Below are 19,338 nucleotides of genomic sequence, written 5' to 3' on the forward strand. Positions count from 1 at the left end.
TGACCGACTCAAACAGCAGCAATAGATGAGCGATCGTCTCTGACTTTACATCTACAAGGTGGACCGACTAGGTAGGAGAGTCTAATAGAGTGGACAGTGAGTGGACATGGTATTTAAAAACTGTGTCTGATCCACTCCTACCAGCACAACACACACTAACACACCACCACCATTGTCAGTGTCACTGCAGTGCTGAGAATCATCCACCACCAGTCTCTTCGCTCTGCCACCCTACATCTGCCTACATGACTTACATTTGGTGACAGAACATTCAGTGTCGCCGCCCCCAAAATGTGGAATAGTCTCCCTCATGAGTTACGTGCTTGTTCATCTGCAGCCGTGTCTGGCTTTTGGGTGACCCAGAGCCCCACCACAGTCTAGCTGCCACTGTTGGACCCTTGAGCAAAACCCTTAACCCTTAACACCGGCTAAATACTGCCATGCTCATGTAAATAAATAAACATGGACCGGACCAATCCAGACTCCTAATTCATCTCCTTTCAGCCGTTCATCTCGGGATTCGGATTGTTGTCTTGTCACATGACCCCGTTGCAATAGCAGACGGCTCGCCCCACAGCCCCTTCATGAAGATCATTGTGGATAAATTCTGACCCTATAAAATTATTAGCAATGTGGTGAATTGCTAATAAGATTCACCACAGTGAGGGAAATAGGGATAAAGGGCCCCTTACAGCTATAACAGCCTCTACTCCCATGGGAAGGCTTTCCACAAGATTTAATTAGCGAGGTCAGGCACCGATGTTGCACGTGAAGTCCTGGTCCTAGATTAACATATGACGATATGTAGCGTGCAGGATAAAAAGGCCTTCCCCAAACTGTATTCCAAGTAACTGAACATGTAACGTGGGTGTGCTCGCACAGGCCGATGTTTTCTACACCGAGGAAACACCAGGATGACATGACATGTAAACACCGCTGGTTTATTTTTATAAAAAGATCATTTATTTCAAAGTTTTCCGCTTCGTAGATTGAAGCACATAATAAAGCAACAGTACAATGTTCATAAAATATAAGTGTGATGCTGTAACAGTTTCTTACATGTTCCAAATACTGATATCCGTATGTATACTAAAATAAGAACTTTTAAAATTGTACAAATAGGTACCATAAAATCCACATATAGAAATGAGCCGTTCGTCTGCTCGCCGCCACACGACAGATTGCTATTTTCTTTCAGCTGAGAATAAAATACGTCAAATAAAATAAAATAAAAAACATAAAAGCCTCCCGGTAAATTATAAAATAGTCAAAAATAATGATAACATAGAATAATAATAATAATAATAATAATAATAATAATAATCAATGGTAATAAAAAGACGTACGGGTAAACCGTGAACCCTTGGGTGCGGGTTTGATCCTCAGGAGACACGCTGCACGTTTGTACTGTACACAGGTTATAAGGGGTTGAGTTTTGCTTCACGATATAGTTTTGCTTTCACGTTAGAAAAGCAATGCACCTCGCTGCGGGAGTGTCCGTGATTTAAGGCGATTGTTGAGCTCACGTTGCTTCCGTGTGATTTCATTTCAAATGAAATTGTATATTTGATTATTTCTTTTTAATTGTTGTGTACTAGATCTGATTTGCCTTGAGTGGATCTGGAAGAGTCCAAAGAAAAAATACTAAGTATAAAAAAGAGAAAAAAATAATAAGAAAAAGCCTTTTTGGCGAGTTGGATTGCTCCTCCCGGCCTGTTGGGGGCGCTGCTAAAGAGGAATACATTTAAATTCGCTGATCTCTCCTGTGTATCGTGTTGTTAATAATAAGGCAACAGTTTGTTTCGTCCTGCGTGAGCTCGTTCACAGTATCAGCAAAACAAAATGCAGAATACGTAACGTCCCAGGTTGGTGAATACTTCTTTACGTCTCCGTACGTCCCACACAGGCGTCTCTCTTTCTCTCTTTATATCCTTCATACTTTATTATTCCTTCATTATTTAACGCATCTACATCGTCTGGTCCGTCTCAGTCGCGCCTAGAGAAAAAAATCCCTTGTTCGTGGTATACTCATCGTATACTGAAAGAAACCGATCTAAATAAATGGAATTGCTTATAGTAAACTTCACACAGCACACGTCGTTAGTGGAAGTGACGAGAAAGGGGAGGTGTTTATTCCGGGGAGGTCCCGAACGCGGACGTGATTCTTCGTTAAGAGTTGTCGTCGGCCGAGTCTTTGGTGCCGTACAGGTCGGCGAGTTTTTTGAAACGTGGCCCCCAGTTCTGGAGGTAGTCGTAGTCCAGGTCCGAATCGGTGGTCACCGATTCCAGCGAGCTGAGCGATCCGGCGACGGAGCCTCTTCCCTCGTAGCCGTACACCTGGATGGAATCGTAGGGAGGCGCCGTGGGGTCGTTGTCGGCGTCGCACACTCGCGTCTTGATGAAGTCGTCCACGTCCACCCCGCTGCCGGCGGGTCTCAGTCCGGCCTGGACGCTGTAGCTGAGCTCCGGTTTGATGTCCTTGCGTGGGAGGAAGTCGTTGGCTCCGTCGGGATTTTGCAGGGTGGCGATGTCGAACGCCTCGGTGTCCTCCTCGCCGCCGCCCTCGTCGTCGTAGGTGATGATGTTCTCGCGGATGTCCTCCTCCTCGAAGACGATCAGCGGCTCCTTCTTCTGACGCCGCAGGGCCACGAAGAGCACCACGATGGCTGTGGAGAAACCGGGGTTCAGTATTATTAAAATATTCACATGTGCTTCGGCCCAAAAGTATGTGGACGCCCCTTCTAAATGTACAGTTTAGATTTTTCAGACACACCTGCACAAAGCAAGGCCCATAATGGCATGGTTTGGTGTGGAGGGTCTCCAGTGGTCTGCACAAGTCACTGACCTCAACCACACCTTTGGGTTGAATTGGAACTCAACTGCAGGCCTCAAAAATGCCTACCACCACTGGTCTACCAAAAAAGTCTACCACTGGTGCTCAAGGTGTGGATCTGATTATTGCAAACCCTCATGTTCTGGTGCCCTGTAGATCTGTGGATGGCCATGCTCATCAGGACAGGCGGACCTGAACCATGTCTGGAAGCATCTGCGCTACCTTCACGTCCTTTACAATTTCTCCTTTGATTTAAACGTTTATATTCCCGAGACGTTTCACTCACCCAGCAGAATGACGATGCAGGCGAGGATGGCGATGAGGGCGCCCGTGCTCAGACCCGCCGGCAGGACGAACGGCTCCACGTTACAGGACAGGATGGTCTGCTTGGCGTCGCAGCTGCAGACCCGGATCAGAAGGGTGTTGGTGCTGCTCAGAGGTGGGACCCCGTTGTCGCTGATTTCTATGGGGAGCGCGTACACGTCCTGGGTCATCCTGCTGAAGCCCTTGCGCATCACCACCACCGTCGCTGTGCTGTCTGCGGGATTGGGAAAGAAACAGCAGGTGAGCACACGGACGTTCGGACCAAACGTTCAGACCAAATCAAACCCGGATCTGGTTTCTCAAGACCTGTGAGTGAGTACGTTCAAAGGAAGGTTTAAGGAGTTGGTTAACCACAAACTTCTGGAAAAAGCTTTAATGCACCCTGGCATGGGTCTGAGGAACTCTACTATCAAAACGGAACACCAGTCATCCAAAGATCTTCCCTCAGCTGGTGTTTTGGTGAAGATAGAGGGAAGATCTGTCCAACATGATGCTCTAAAGTCTCCCTTTGGTGCCCCTGTAGCCGGTGTATGGGGGCATCGTCATTCTGAAAGAGACCCACCAGGATAGAAAGGTTGATCAGGTGACCACCTGTCCCATTGTCATCCAATCAATTCTCCAAGGTTTTAATTTTAAGAGCGATCAGAGCGGCAGCGGGCACCGTTATGGGTTCTATCCCGACGAGGAAAGGATGTAGACGGAGTCGTCGCCTTCAGACCCCTAATGAGACTCCGTCAGTGTAGGAACAGCGTGACACCGAGTCAGCGCTTCATCACCCTGACGCTATCTATTAGCCTTGGCTGTAATGTTCTCTGTGTGAAATGACCACGGGTGGCGTAAAGCACAGACTTGTCACACCTGGAGCTAGAATCGACCCGCCGGGTCTCCGCTCTATCATACTGGAACCATTTCCTCCTAATGTCCCACACTGAGTCTGTAATGTGGAACCCGGTTTCTCTTCTGTCATGTTTCTGGAGCTGATCATTATTAGGATGATTATTATTATTCGTCCCGACCCCCCGTGACTCGTGGAGATTCTGTATTTCTACAGAGGAACATTTTGTGTCTGAAATAGAGTTTGAATGAGGATTATTTCACCAGGAACGGCTCGGCGATTCAGACTGTAATAGAGCTGTGTTCACCGTGGACGCTCTCTGACACGGGCGGTAAAGGCAGAGTCCTGGGATGGGGGGCGCTATTTCTAGAGACTTTGATATAAGTCATTGAGCTGTTTAATAATTCTATAATAATAATAATTATTTTACTTCTAGGCTATTATTATTTATTTATTTATTAATTTATATTTTCTTGTTTGGCTATTATTGTTATTATTATAATTATTATTAATAATATTATTACTATTATTGTTAGGCTATTATTATTAGTAGTATTAATATTATTGTTATTATTATTTATTAATTATTTACTTATTTATTATATTTTTTTATCACACAACTTCTCACGTCCTCAGTGAACAGGAACAGGAAATATGACAGGAAATAGAATCTGCTCTGGCCTTCATTAACCTTAACCGATAACAGAACGTTGGGGGTCTGTGCCAGGCCGGCGGGTCATAATGAAGGGCGAGATAACCCAGCAGAGCCCAAAAAAAACCTCTTCAAATCCTCGCCCGTCCCTGAAAGGCGTCCGATAACGGCGGTCAATTCCAGCAGCGCTTCAATCCATCTCAGCGTGGTCCAGCCTCATTAAATCAAACCAAACAGAAGAGCGAGGCGCGTCACCCCCCACCGCCGCCGTTCAGACCCTCCACAGCCACATAAAGGGATTTATCTTTCATTTTCAAATATCCATTTAAACTGCAATTATCGCGCCTTTCTCCTCCGCTAATAGGACTTTTATATCTTATAGAGCTCATCACATGATTAAAGGAGAGTGCTGATGATTTGGGACTTGACCTCTTGCTAGAAAGGCTTTGGGGAAGTTTGGAATAGTTGAACGTTCTTCAGCTGCAAAGTTTCAAAACTAGAAGCTTTAGTTTTATTTATTATTATTATATTTATTATTATTATTATTATATTTATTATTATTATTATTATTGTTATTATTATTATATTATTATTATTATATGTATTATTATATTTACTATTATTATTATTATTATTATATTTATTATTATTATAACCATTATAATTATTATTGTTATTATTATATTTAATATTATTATTACTATATTTATTATTCTTTTTATTAGTTATCATTACCTTTATTATTATTTTCATTATTGTTTTTATTATCACTATCATAATAACAGTTTTATTATTCTTTAACATCTTTATTATTATAATATCCTGGAAACTGCTCCTGTATTTATGCGTCACCACAGCGGATCTGGTCCTCACACCAGACACACCAGACTCGGCACAGTTTTTACACCGGTTGCCCTTCCTGACGTAACCCTTCTATTATGATCCAGGCCTGGGACCTGCGTTGAGAGCGCACCGATAAGTGCACCTCCCGCAGGCTCGGCTGTTCAGTCATATCCCCACCCCCACCCCACCCTGGGGGTTCCTGGCACGAGTGTTCCTCAATCCTGGCACCGTTAGTGAGGACAGAGCACATCTGGGTCCCGGCCATGTTTATCCGGCACGTCCCAACACTCTGAAGCGATTAAAGACCGGCACGCGGGGTGTGACGGCACAAACGAAACAGGATCAGTTCCAAAAGGTTTGATGGGGGGCGCGGAGGGGCTGAACTCACCTCTGTTGTCCTTCAGAGAGAAGTTGTGGTTACTCGCCACTCTCGGAGACAGACTGAAGTGAAAATGCTGCCGGTGTGCCATCTCGTCCTTGTCCACCGCGCTCACCGTCTTTATGGCCTGCAGGACCCACACATCACAACAAGCTTATGGAGAGGTGTCCACATACTTCTGACCACATATTTATATGTACTGAAAGGTTTCCCAGTGTTTACGGTCATTTTTTATTTAAAAACAAACTTGAGTGGGTTTTTCTTCTATTATGGTGGCCGGTGGTTGGCATCACTATTGTCCCCTCCAAGATGACCTGGGTGGGGTCTTTTAGGGTTCTTCGGGTTCCTCCCACCACCAAAAAGAAAACTGGGGGTTCTAAATTGCCCATAGCCGGGTGGATGGGTGAATGGGCAATGCCATGGGATGGACTGGTGGTCTGTCTGGGATGTATAGCTTGCGCTCAGTGTTTCAGGGTGGCACAAGACCCAGCGGTGCTATCGTGCAGTTGGGTATCTACATACAGACATCATTGGCTATGGTGGTTGAATGTGAGTCCCGGGCACCACTGGGTCTTGTGCCACCCTGAAACACTGAGTGCAAGCTATACATCCCAGAATCTGAGTAGTTGGCATCGATTAGAATCCAGTGTCCAGCATCCAACCGAATAAAAGTCTCACCATGGATCCGGATTCCCCGGACAGGACGGACGCCAATCTGTCACGGGAGCTCGACCATCCACTCTCTTAGACATAGCCACAATTTTTATACGACCACACCCTGTCCTGGCACAGCCAATTGTGCCTAGTCAGACATGAAATGAGCTCGGTGCGCCTGATGGTGGCGCTGCGGTGCCGGTTTCTGTCTCACACACCTTTACATTCCTGAGTAAAATAAATGAGGACGTTTTATTTTCAGCGTCGTGCTTCGTGCTCCATCTGTAACGCTCTGTTCTGTTTGAAGTGAATTAACAAAGGTACATTTTTAAGCGACGCCAGGATGCCCTTGCGAATGCATTTAGCCGCTAATTAATTCTGCCTCTCCGCCGCGGTGGAACTGTAAGTACGGCGCGAATGCAGATCGGCTTTATCTGAGCCGGTAAAGCTGGTGAAGGTAAAACGCGTCGAATCGTCCTCGCTCGTATTAAAGCGGTCGTTCAGGCGGAGGTGTGGGTGGAGAAGGAAAGGCGAGGGTTCTTACGGTGCCCGGCGTGACGTTCTCGCACATCATCACTTCATCCTGAGTGGCGAACTCCGGCGCGTTGTCGTTCACGTCCTTCACTTTGATGTTCACTCGCACTTTGGTGTCCTGATGATGGCCGCCTGGAACAGCACCACACAGATCAGTCAGACGAATGCATTTCTTACTTAATTGTCCTCTCTATCTAGTCATATCCAATTCCCAGATCGTATAATATCTCTACTTCTGACTGACGAGGGCCGTGACTAACACGCGACCCCCTCCGACCGCGCCAGGCGGGTTCATACGGAGATCCGTATCGCGCACACTGATCTCCAGTATCCTCCGTCTCTGTGCAGCACCTCAATCAGCCAGCGGAGGGCGTAACTGCAGCAATAATAATCCGCGTAGGCACTAGTGGGCTAGTGCGCCTTGCCCCCGTGCCACCCGAGCGCCCACACACGAAGATATTTCATCATAAATGCAGCTTATACGAGATTTTATTAGTTAAACTGCTGCACCAAGACACAACCAAGCATATCTGTGTAGATGCCCGGCTGGTCAATAGCACCGCTTTGTGGCATTGCCCAGTAATTCCTGAGTTCTCTGTGCCCGTATAAATAGCTCTAAGGATATAGGCTTTAAGTCCATTAAGAAAACACAAACCGTTCCATGATGCTGAGAGTAAATATGTCTGACAGGTCAGATGAATTAGAAGCTGCTGAAACATAGGTGGCGCTTACCGTCCACAACCGAGCAAGCTTTACTCTGCCAAGGGCTCAGATTCAGCTCAGATTCATTGGCATGAAATGCAGCTCTGTTAATTACTACTGCCTCGAACGTTTCACTGCCCCACCCATACCGGCGAATCCTGACCAAAAACCCCAAAAACGGTCATGTGACCTCAGACCACAGCCCAACCCGGGCGCCAGCTCCACCCCATCGCGAAATAAATCTGGTTTCATGCTACACTGCACAGCACGTACGGAAATAACGGCACGATTGCGGGTCTGAAAGTGCAGCGCAGGCAGGAAATCAGAACCAGCGCGACCACAGTAAAGCCGGGCGGAGCAGCGCCGGCTCCGCGTGGGCGCAAAGGAATGAGAGAATCATGGCTCCCCTATAATTTGGGGGGAACCAAAATAGGGGCGAGAAAGGACAGGGACGTACCGATCTCCGTGGCGCTGACTGAGATGTTGTGCCAAGCCTGAGTCTCGCGGTCCAGGGGCCGTGTGGTTTTGATGATCCCGTCTTCTGGGTTGACGGTGAAAAACTCCTCCAGGTTCGTGTAGCTCGGGATAAAATATCTGCAACAAAAAGCAGCGAGAGAGCGAGTTTAGAGACGTACGAACGAAACACCTCGCCGGAAAGAGAATAAAATCGTACAGAACGACTTCATACAATGAAATAAAAGAACAGAACAGAAAACAGAAGCAGCCAGACGCCTATAGGGACGATATTTGGCCTGTTTGGGGGAGGGAGGGCCGCAGGGGTTCTTCATAACTGCTGCAGTTACGACCTCTGCTGGCTAACTGAGGAGCTGCACAGAGACGGGGGATAACGGAGATCGGTGTGTGACTCTCCGTGTGCGATACGGGTCTCCATACTGCACACGTGTCGGAGGGGAAATGTGTTAGTCACGACCCTCCTCAGTCAGTAGTGGAGGTCTGCAGCATTAGAGGGAATTGGGTACGACTAAATTTGGGAGGAAAACTGCTTTACGTATTATTATCGTTCTACCTGATGGGGTTGTTGGCGATGTCCGTATCCTTGGCGTGCACCCGCCCCACGATGGTGCCCCCCGGCGCGTTCTCCTCCACCTGGAAGCTGTAACTGGGGGCCATGAACGTGGGCGGCTCGTCGGCGTCCTCCACTGAGATCTTGACCACCGCCGTGTCCTTGTACGGGCCGTAGCTGATGAAGCGAGGGTCCACGTGAGTGTTGGAGGCCTGGACCTTCAGCGTGTACGAGCGCTTGGTCTCAAAATCGACCGTCTGTAATAATAATAAAGGAAAATGCTCGTCAGCGGTGCCCTCTGATGCCATGTACCATCTGAACACACACACACACACACACACACACAGGCTATCCAACAAACTCATGAAAGGGTGTCCACATCTTTTCGACCACATATTGATTTGTACTAAAAGTTTTCCGAGTGTTTACAGTCTGTATTTTTTATAAAAGCCAATGTTTTATAATGTATTAACCAAATACCACGTGGTAAACACACACACACACACACACACACACACAGTCCAAGTCGTCTAGTACCAAATACCACCTGGTAAACACACACACACACACACACAGTCCAAGTCGTCTAGTACCAAATACCACCTGGTAAACACACACACACACACACACACACACACACAGTCCAAGTCGTCTAGTACCAAATACCACCTGGTAAACACACACACACACACACACACACACAGTCCAAGTCGTCTAGTACCAAATACCACCTGGTAAACACACACACACAGACACACACACACATATACAATCTAAGACAGACACACACACACACACACACACACACGCACTTGCTGCCTCTGCGTTGGCACTAAGCACTAATTTACACCGGCGCGTTTTTTGAGTGGTTTTTTTTTGCTCACGTGAGACGCGTCACATCTAAACAAAACGAGCGTCTCTAATTAAAAGTTCTCTTTAGAACTAAAACCCGGTAACTGCTCCAAACTTTAGAGAACACGGGGGTCGGGGTGGCACTGCCAGGATACCTCCTCCACCACCAAAGACATCATCTTTGACTGCTCAGGTGTCCAGTAAGAGTGTGCTTTACACCACGCCAGACCAGGACAGAGACTTGATCAATATGATGGAATGATGGCATTTTATCTAAGCCAACAAGCTGCCAGTTGAATGAAGCGGACCTGTTTCCACTGCTCCAGAGTTCAGCAGTGTGGTGCTTTATGCCATTCTCTATGCTAATGCTCTGACTGTGGTATACGCCAGACTCTGGACCCACTGTGACCCTGATCAGGGTAAATATTCGAATGATCTGATTGGCTCGTTAAATCTACTTTACGCTTCGCAGGTGTAAACATTCTCACTGCGGCGCTTCATTATTTTGGGACCTAATATCCGCCCATCTGAAGCTAATAGACGCCGATAACGCCGAACACGCCACTGTTAATATTCCGCCGGCGCGGTGCGGCTCCACGGCGAGTTAAAACAGAATGGTTGATTAAACCCGCTGTGATTCCACCCAGTCATTTCAGCTCTAATTTACAGCAGAAGCTTCCAGGAGCTAAAGGTGATGATTTCCCCAGAGATCCATCAGCTCAACACGACCAGATCGAGCAGAGCGACGGCACGTCCGGCTAACCGGGAAACAAAAGAAAACAAAACACACGAATGAACGTGGACTGACCTCACACTCCATCAGAACAGCTGCATCATCCAGCGTTCAGACGCCTGAACATGAGCTTATAAGAGCAGTTGTAGCATAGTGGTAAAGGTGCTGGACTAGTAAGCAAAAGGTCATCAGGTTGTCACTGTTGGGCCCTTGAGCAAGGCCCATAACCCTCAATTGCTTTCTCAACAGCCACTCTTCTTACTTACTTTAAGACTTTGGAGCGTGAATAAATAAATGAATGAATAAATGAATAAATAAATAAATAAATAAATAAATAAATAAATAAATAAATAAATAAATAAATAAATAAATAAAAATAAATTAATTAAAAATAAATGAATAAAAATAAATGAATAAATGAATAAATAAAAAAAAATAAAAAAATAAATGAATCAATAAGTAAATGAATACATAAAAATAAATAAATGAATAAAAATAAATAAATAAATATATAAAAAATGAATGAATAATTAAATGAATAAACAAAAATAAATATAAAAGTAAATTAATTAATAAAAACAAACAAACAAATAAATAAATAAAAATAAATAAATATATAAATAAGTAAAATGTTCGAGCTCTTCAGACTTTTTTACTCTCTCTTTTTCCTGACTCTCGCGTCCGAACTCATTCGCAGTTTCTCTTCACACTCGCTAAACACCAACACGCAAAGTGTGTGAACGAGCAAACAAACACTCAAAGGGTTCGATATTCAAACTATGTAAACACACACACACACACACACACACACACACCGGAACAATCGTCCTTTCATTCACAGACAAAAGGGCGTCTGTTTACTTCCTGAATCCGTCATTTATCGCTTCTTATTTATGTCTGATGAAGGAAAAAACAGCGACAAAAGACGACGGAAACGGTGACGCAGATCAAACACACAGGTACACCCCCCCCCCCCCCACCCCCCCAGAGCTACCATCCCGTCTGGGTTTATTAAGGGGGAAGGACAGGGGGGCATCCTAAATGCACCCAAAAAACCTTCAAGAAAGCAAAAAAGTAAGTGGACACACACTGTATAGTGTCCATCTATAGTGTCTGTGTAAAAAACCTGGTGACCATATAATTATGGTGATGTGACCTCTCACCTTCTTGAGTTTGATGACGGCCTCCTGAGTTTCAGAGTCTTTACTGATCTCGAAGGCGTTCAGACCGTCCCCCTCCAGCAGGGTGTACTCCACCAGCCCGTTCTCCCCCAAATCTGAGTCCTTGGCCTTCAGACGACCCACCTCCTCCCCCGGTACCTTATCCTCCGACACCGACATGGAATACACACCTGCAGAGCGCGCACACACACACACACACACACACAGGGGTGAGTTTAACCCTGATCAGTGTTTTATTGAACATGACACTGGTGGTACAGGAGTGGGTTTAGATTAAATCCCATCTGACACAAACCAGTACAGAAAAGAGCAGTCAGTTATCATCCAGCTCTGTACGCTAGCTCTGTACGCTAGCTCTGTATGCAATAATAATAAAATAATAATAATAATAAAATAAAAATAATAAAATACCAATTAAAATAATAATAATAATAGCAGTAATAATAATAATAATAAAATACCAATTACAATAATAATAATAATAATAATAATAGCAGTAATAATAATAATAATAATAATAAAATACCAATTACAATAATAATAATAATAATAATAATAATAACAACATTAATAATAATAATTGAAATAATAATAATAATAATAATAATGATAATAATAATAATAATAATAATAATAATATAATAATAATAATAATTACAATAATAATAATTACAACAATAATAATAATAGCAATTACAATAATAATAATAATTACAATAATAATAATAACAATTATAATAATAATTTCCATGATCTGTAAGAGACGATTAGTTAAACACACTATAAAATAAAACACACGGTTCACACACGGTTCAGTCATATCAGTAGATGAAGGATGACGCGTCTCCCTCACTAAACTGCTCCTGTCTGCAGTAAATAATCGACTTTTCTGGGATTTCACCAGCGTTAATGATTTAATATTAATTATACACGCTGCGTTTGAAGTGAGAACGTAATGATTTTATATCAGAATGAAAAGTTACACTCTCGGTCTCGAGCGATTCACCCTGAGGGAGAAAAGACGCAAAATTTCATTCATTTTTACCCCCAATTATTCTAAACCTAAGTCAGACGCAGCAGGACGAGTCGGTCCAGATCTTCCTGATGATTCACGGCTCGTGTAGTTTCATTCTGCGTCTGGATCTGGACGTTTTAACGTTAATAAGATCCCAGTTGCTCAGAACTGCTGGATGATGCTGGATGATGCTGGATGATGCTGGATGATGCTCTGATTACTACAGTTACGCCTCATCAGGACAGAAGTGCTGATCTGACGTGTGTAAGGTGAATGAACCAGCGTGTTTATAAACTAATCCAGTCTTTTACTTAGCTACGCTCAGCCGTGTGTGGTGAACAGAGACCGCTGCTGCGTTTGGAACACAGCCCAGGCAATTAAGAACCTGAGAACTGCACACGCACCTCCTCAGGATCAAATCCCCTGAACTATAAATACATCCTTAAAAAAGAGAGGAATTTAATCACCAGTCAAACACAAACGTCATCGTCATTTTTTAGCATTTGTACGTTTAATCATGCGTTTTGAAGAACGTCCTTCTAAATAATGCTGGCTTAATGAGCTGGACCAACTTGGAGCAGCGGTTTCTTGTGCTGGCCCACCACCGCTGGGACCCGGCTTTGAGTCTGGAGAGTGCTGTCAGCCGGCCGGGTGTCTTCACAAAATATGATTGGCTGAGGTGGAAGAGACTGGCACGATTGGCATCGGTTTAGGGTGTATTCATGCCTCACGCCCAGTGATTCAGAACATGGTGAACGTTTGGTTCTTCTGCTCCAAACGGTGAAGTGAGAGGAACCTGAGGAACGTTTGGCTCTTCATTGGTGAACGTTTGGTTCTTCATTCTCCAGACCATGTGGTGAGAGGAACGTGAAGAACGTTTGGTTCTTCATTGGTGAACATTTGGTTCTTTGTTCTTCTCCAGACCATGTGTGAGAGGAACATGTTAAATGTTTAGTTCTTCGTTCTTCTCCAGACTGTGTGGTGAGAGGAACATGCTGAATGTTTAGTTCTTCTTTCTTCTCCAAACCATGTGTGAGAGGAACATGCTGAATGTCTGGTTCTTCGTTCTTCTCTAAACGTTTGGTTCTTCATTCTCCAGATGGTGGGGTGAGAGGAACGTGAGGAACGTTTGGTTCTCCAGACCGTGTGGTGAGAGGAGCATGAGGAACGTTTAGTGAATGTTTGGTTCTTTCTGATGACTGGCATCGCCTGAGAAAGAGGAGAACCCTCTGAGACCCTGTGATCGATAGGTGCCAGTTCAGGGTGTGTTCACGCCTCACACACAGTGATTCGGGAAGAAGCCAGGTTCACTGTGACCTTGACCAGGATGAAGTGAAATTATATAAAATGTTGATGATTCATTGTTGAGCTGTAACAGAGCTCAGCCGGGGGAAGCATTGCTCAGCTGCTTCACACACCTGCGAGTGTGTGAGTGTGTGTGTGTGTGTGTGTGAGTGTGTGTGTGTGTGTGTGTGTGTGACACACCTGCCTGAGGCCAGGCCTGAGCAGGAGGAGCGTACGGTTCTCCTCACCGTCTCTCCAAAGCCAGAAGCTTCAGCTGCTCTTATAAAAATAACTCAGCACCAGAATGGAGCTCCAGGAAGAGTGGAATAAAAACGCCGCGTCTTCCATCAGCCACGCCGGCAAAGATACGGTGGAGAAGATCAAACCAAACGGCTTCACCGGTCTGACTGATCCAAACACCAAGCACATCACAGCGCTGATCAAATCCTCACATCATTTCTTTTCTCCTCAGGGATCTCCAGAAGCTCAAAGCATCCAAACACGTGCAAGTCTTGGTTTAATATGTGAACAAAAGTATTGGGACGCCCCTTCTACTTACTGCGCTTATCAAATCCTCATATCATTTATTTTCTCTTCTGGGATCTCGAGAACGTGAGGAACATTTAGTTCTTCGTTCTTCTACAGACCGTGTGGCGAGAGGAACGTAAGCAACGTTTGGTTCTTTAGACGGTGGGGTGAGAAGAACGTGAGAAATGTTTGGTTCTACATACTTATCCAGACTGTGTGCTGAGAGGAACGTTTGGTTCTTCGTTCTTCTCCAGTCCGTGCGGTGAGAGGAACGTGAGGAACGTTTGGTTCCTCAGACAGTGGAAGGAGAACAGCGTGTGCTGATGCTTTGATCCCACTGGAGGTTGGAGATGTTGTTTCAGGTGTTTTATAGTCAATTCTGTTCTTCTAGCTGCAGGAAACCACTGGTACAGCGGGACGTCTTTAACACGCTGTATCTCATCCCACACACACACACACACACACACACACTCACACACACACACACACACACACACACACTGATTTCTTTGTGCTGATTTGGGGTGGAGGGACTCTGTGGCTGAACCTCAGGCAGATTTATTGAAGTGATTTCAGCAACAAAAGAACGATAAGATCTCTGTGCTTAGTGCGCAGTTTCACACACACACACACACACACACACACACACACACACACACACACTCACTCACACTCACACTCTCTCACACACACTTCGATTCCAGCTGCTGCATATCTAAACAACCGATTAAGTATAAAACTCATATTATTAATTCATTACATAATTAAATTCCAGGGTTCAAATCTCCAGCTGTGCTATCGACCCGTCAGGCGCCCAGATACAGACATAATAGACTATACACTATACGAGCAAAAGTATCAGGACACGCCCGATTGTCATGTGTTTCAGACACAACAGTCACTAACAGGTGTAATAAATCAATCACATGAAGGAAATCACATGCTTCTGACTTTGCAGCAACAGTTTAGGGAAGGACCTTTCCAGTTCCAGCATAATAATCAAGCCCTATAAAGACTTGAAGACAAGCCCCGCTCAACAGCTCTGGGATGAACCGGAACATCGACTGATCAATCAAATGCTTCCATTTCGACTGATTGAACACAAATTCCCACACACACACTCACTTCAAAGTCGCTCTATTTTAATACCACGTGTTTTTAAGCTCTCAGTCAGGTGTCCGAATACTTTTGGCCGTTTTCTAGATAACGATGCTGAAATGCTTAACACTCACCTTGTGAAAATTTGGGAGGGTTGTCGTTAACGTCTGTGAGGGTGATTTTGACCTGCGTGGTCCCTGACAGACCCCCCATGTGACCCCCCATGTCTTTGGCCTGAATGACCACGTCGTACTCCTGCTTGGCCTCTCGGTCCATGCTGGGCAGGGCCGTCCGGATGATGCCTGGTCGAAACACACACACACACACACACACACACATTAAAGATCAGATTTATATTTGACGTCATCTCCAGTTCCCCCTGGAGGAGCTTCAGCTTCTACTGAAGGTACCACAGATTCAGACGTCACATTGACTTGTCATGAAATAATGGAATAACATTGTGTTTAGGGCGGCACGGTGGCTCGGTGGGTAGCACCGAGGTCCTAAGCTCGATGCCCAGGTGGAGCGGTCCGGGTCCTTTCTGTGTGGAGTTGGCATGTTCTCCCCGTGTCCGTGTGGGTGCAGTCTGGTTAGTTGGAGATACCAAATTGCCCCTAAGTGTGTGATGACTTGGTGACCTGTCCGGGGTGTTTCCTGCCTTTCGCCTTGTGAATTGTACCCACTGCGACCTGGACCAGGATAAAGCGGTGGTGAAACACACAATGAATGAATTTTCATTGTTTTATCACTGCTTTGTCCTGGTCAGGGTTGTGGGGGAATCCACCCTGGACAGGACGCCAAATCGTCACAGGGCATCGGTCCTTCAGCTGAGCGCACTGCTGGGGATTCGAACCCTATGTGTTAGAGGGTCAGGAACATGACATTGGGCTGATGGATCAAAGAACCTCCCAGACAGCAAGGGGTGCTGACAGGTAGCCATGGTGAGTCCCCACAGAGGTCCGAAGAACCGCCGACAGGTCACTGGGCGGCCAGGACTCATCAATTACAGAGGACACGAAGGCTGTGGCGTCTGGTACGGACCATCAGCAGATCTACAGAAGATCAAACTGGAGATGATTTGAACCCTGGTGATGAGGTGAAAGTGTACCAGGCTGCTTAATCACAGGAAGGTCAAAGTGCCCCTGTAACTCCTGTCCACCATCTGAAGCACCTACACTGGGAATGCTGGTGTCAGAACTGGACATCTGAGCACCAGAAGGTCGAATCCTGTTTTCTCTGAAAGACCTGTCGGTGATGTCCTGCATTCAGAGCATCGTTGGTGGATGGTTTGGACGTTTTACCTCATCAGTGTTTATTACAGAGTGTTTGGGTTTCTCTTGATGTTAGTCCTGATGTAGATCTTATAGATCCTGTAGATGTTGTAGATGTTGTTGGATTAATACCTGTATGTGGCTCCACAGAGAAGTAGGGCTGACCCTGCAGGATGCTGTACACCAGCCTGGCACTGTTCCCGTACGTCGGATCATCGGCGTCCGTGGCTGTGACCTGTATCACAGACGTTCCTGTGAGGAAAGAGCACAGGAGAACGTTTAACCCCTTAATTATGTAGGTGTGGTACAGTTAGAGGTACTAGAGCTGTTATCATTTCTGTAATTATGGATCCAGAACTACATTTATAACCCTGGTGAACAAGGACTGGTGTTGTTTTGTTAATATTTTTTATTATTTTTATGTTATTATTACTATTTTTACTACTATTATTATTATTATTATTATTATTATCATCATCACTATGATTATTATTATCTTTAATATTATTATGATTAATAGTGTTACTATTAATATTAATATTTCCATCCGTTTTATTATTGATAATATTATCATTATTATTGTTATTATTATTTTCTTTAATTATAATAATAACTATTATTAACATTATTATTGCTTTTATTGTATTATTATTATTTATTTTTAAAATTATTTTAATTATTATTATTATTCTTATTAATATTAACATTATTATTGCTTTTATTATTTTTATTATTACTATCATTATAATTATTTTAATTATTATTATTATGTTTTTATTACTATTATTATTATTATTTTAATTATTATTTTTATTATTACTATTATTATAGTTATTTAAATTATTTTTTATTACTATTATTATTATTATTATTATTATTTTAATTATTACTATTATTAATATTTTTTATTATTAATATTATTTTTTAATTATTATTAATATTATTATTATTATTATTATTATTATTATTATTATTTGTATTATATTTATTATTATTAAGCTACAAGTTTGAGGTACACCAGTGGCAAAGCGTTCTATTACACTATCAGCCTGCCGGGCACCTACACAGACACACGATCAGCTAAAACAGGGTTCCTTGCCACTTGGGGAAGGCCATATGCGTGGCCGTCCATATGCAACACTGAGCTCTCTAAGAACTCGCCCCTAGCAGGGGAAAAGAAGCAATCTGCAGGCGTGGCATGCTGAAAAATCTGGATGAATAATTAATAAATGAGAAAATGCAGCATATTTTATTTATTATTTTATTTATTGTTTATATAAAAACAGCTGATGGTGATTGGGTGTGATTAAGTGGATCCGGTCCGGTTGCTTCCTCAGGTTTGTGGGTGTCGAAGTGACTCTAATTTTGTGAAATTGCGTCTACCAACATGCCCGGTGTGCCAGCGCCTCCGCAATTGACCCGGCACGAACAGCCTTCTAAAGGGGGGTACCGGGGGGTAACAGATCGTTACCTCGTGACAGAGGCGCATTAGAGATGATGTATTGCACATCCGGGGAGGTAAAAATAACCCCCCGTATGGTACGCACCCAACAAGCCGAAATAACGACAGCAGCAGCAGCAGTGGCAGGACCGCCGGCACACGTATGAATAATGCATGACGGACGAGCTGCTGTTCCACGTCTCACAAACAAACAAACAAACAAACAAACAAAGAGGTAAAAAGTTGGACCCAGACTCACCCACGTTGGACATTTCGGCGACGCGGGCGTAATACGGACCGTGCAGAAACTCCGGTGGGTTGTCGTTGATGTCCTGGACCTTGACAATGAATTCAGACGGAGGCTCCAGGGGTTTGTTGGTGTCTCTGGCGACGGCCTGAGCGGTGAGCGTGTACTCCGCTTGCTCCTCGCGGTCCAGGGTTTTAGTGGCGTGGATGTTCCCCGTTTTATCGTCGATGACGAAGATGGTGCCCGCTCCTTCCCCTGAGAGGATGTATTTGATGTTGCCGTCGCCCGAGTCCACGTCGGAATGGAGCTGAAGGTGGAGATGAAGTGGGTCAATCAACAGAAAGCTTCACTCGACCCGTGAGAACTGACTTACGTTGGCATCTCAAGGTTCTGACTGAGCCCTGATTGGTTCTGGGATGCCAGGTTATGGCTTACAAGATGCCTGGACATTAACTGGGTAATTAATAGAAAAATTATGTGTTTGCCTGACCCCTTAATGCTCACGGTCAGCCCACAGTGGGCGCCAGTGTCTAACACTAGTGTGCAGAACCCAACACGCTTCCCTGTCTTCCCTTGGCATTGCCCTAAACCCACCAGCCTGATGTGCCAACTGGAAAAACCGAGGTCATTTCGGTTCTTACCCGTCCAACGAGGACTGGATCTGGTCCGGTGTACTCCTCGATGACGAAGAACTGGTTCCACACCCATCCTCGTTTGGAGCGATGGAGGACCTGTCCTTCCTTCCGCCTCTCCCTGTGCCTGTGGGAGCCCAGGTGGCGCCGGTGCCCACGTTCCTGAGGACCCCTGGACGCCGCCGTGATCCACGACGTCGCCATCAGACACAACACGAACACCTGGATTCCTAACACGTCCCGCATCTTCCCTGAACTCTGGGAGACGAGGGAGTC

General features: G+C 44.8%; 1 protein-coding gene across 1 annotated transcript; it reads right to left on the reverse strand.

Moving 5' to 3' along the window:
• Positions 1–965: 965 nt before the first annotated feature.
• cdh11 (cadherin 11, type 2, OB-cadherin (osteoblast)) lies at positions 966–19,326 on the reverse strand. Its single transcript, XM_062989883.1, has 11 exons — positions 19,072–19,326; positions 18,443–18,737; positions 16,875–16,994; positions 15,606–15,773; positions 11,529–11,716; positions 8,784–9,037; positions 8,214–8,350; positions 7,065–7,186; positions 5,876–5,993; positions 3,120–3,371; positions 966–2,666 (listed from the first exon to the last, which is right to left on the reverse strand). The coding sequence occupies exons 1-11, from the start codon at positions 19,306–19,308 to the stop codon at positions 2,170–2,172; spliced, it is 2,388 nt and encodes a 795-aa protein (XP_062845953.1). The 5' UTR covers positions 19,309–19,326; the 3' UTR covers positions 966–2,169.
• Between the last annotated feature and the right edge of the window lie 12 nt (positions 19,327–19,338).

The sequence above is a fragment of the Trichomycterus rosablanca genome, chromosome 27 (assembly GCF_030014385.1).
Source record: "Trichomycterus rosablanca isolate fTriRos1 chromosome 27, fTriRos1.hap1, whole genome shotgun sequence".
NCBI lineage: Eukaryota > Metazoa > Chordata > Actinopteri > Siluriformes > Trichomycteridae > Trichomycterus > Trichomycterus rosablanca.

Bases quoted from the DNA above. Each gene is read 5' to 3' on its own strand.
- cdh11 (XM_062989883.1), bottom strand. From the start codon at position 19,308: ATGCGGGACGTGTTAGGAATCCAGGTGTTCGTGTTGTGTCTGATGGCG. The intron at 18,738-19,071 runs GTAAGAACCGAA...CTCCACCTTCAG, and splicing joins ATCCAGTCCTCGTTGGACGG to CTCCATTCCGACGTGGACTC. The intron at 7,187-8,213 runs GTACGTCCCTGT...GTGCTGTTCCAG, and splicing joins AGTCAGCGCCACGGAGATCG to GCGGCCATCATCAGGACACC.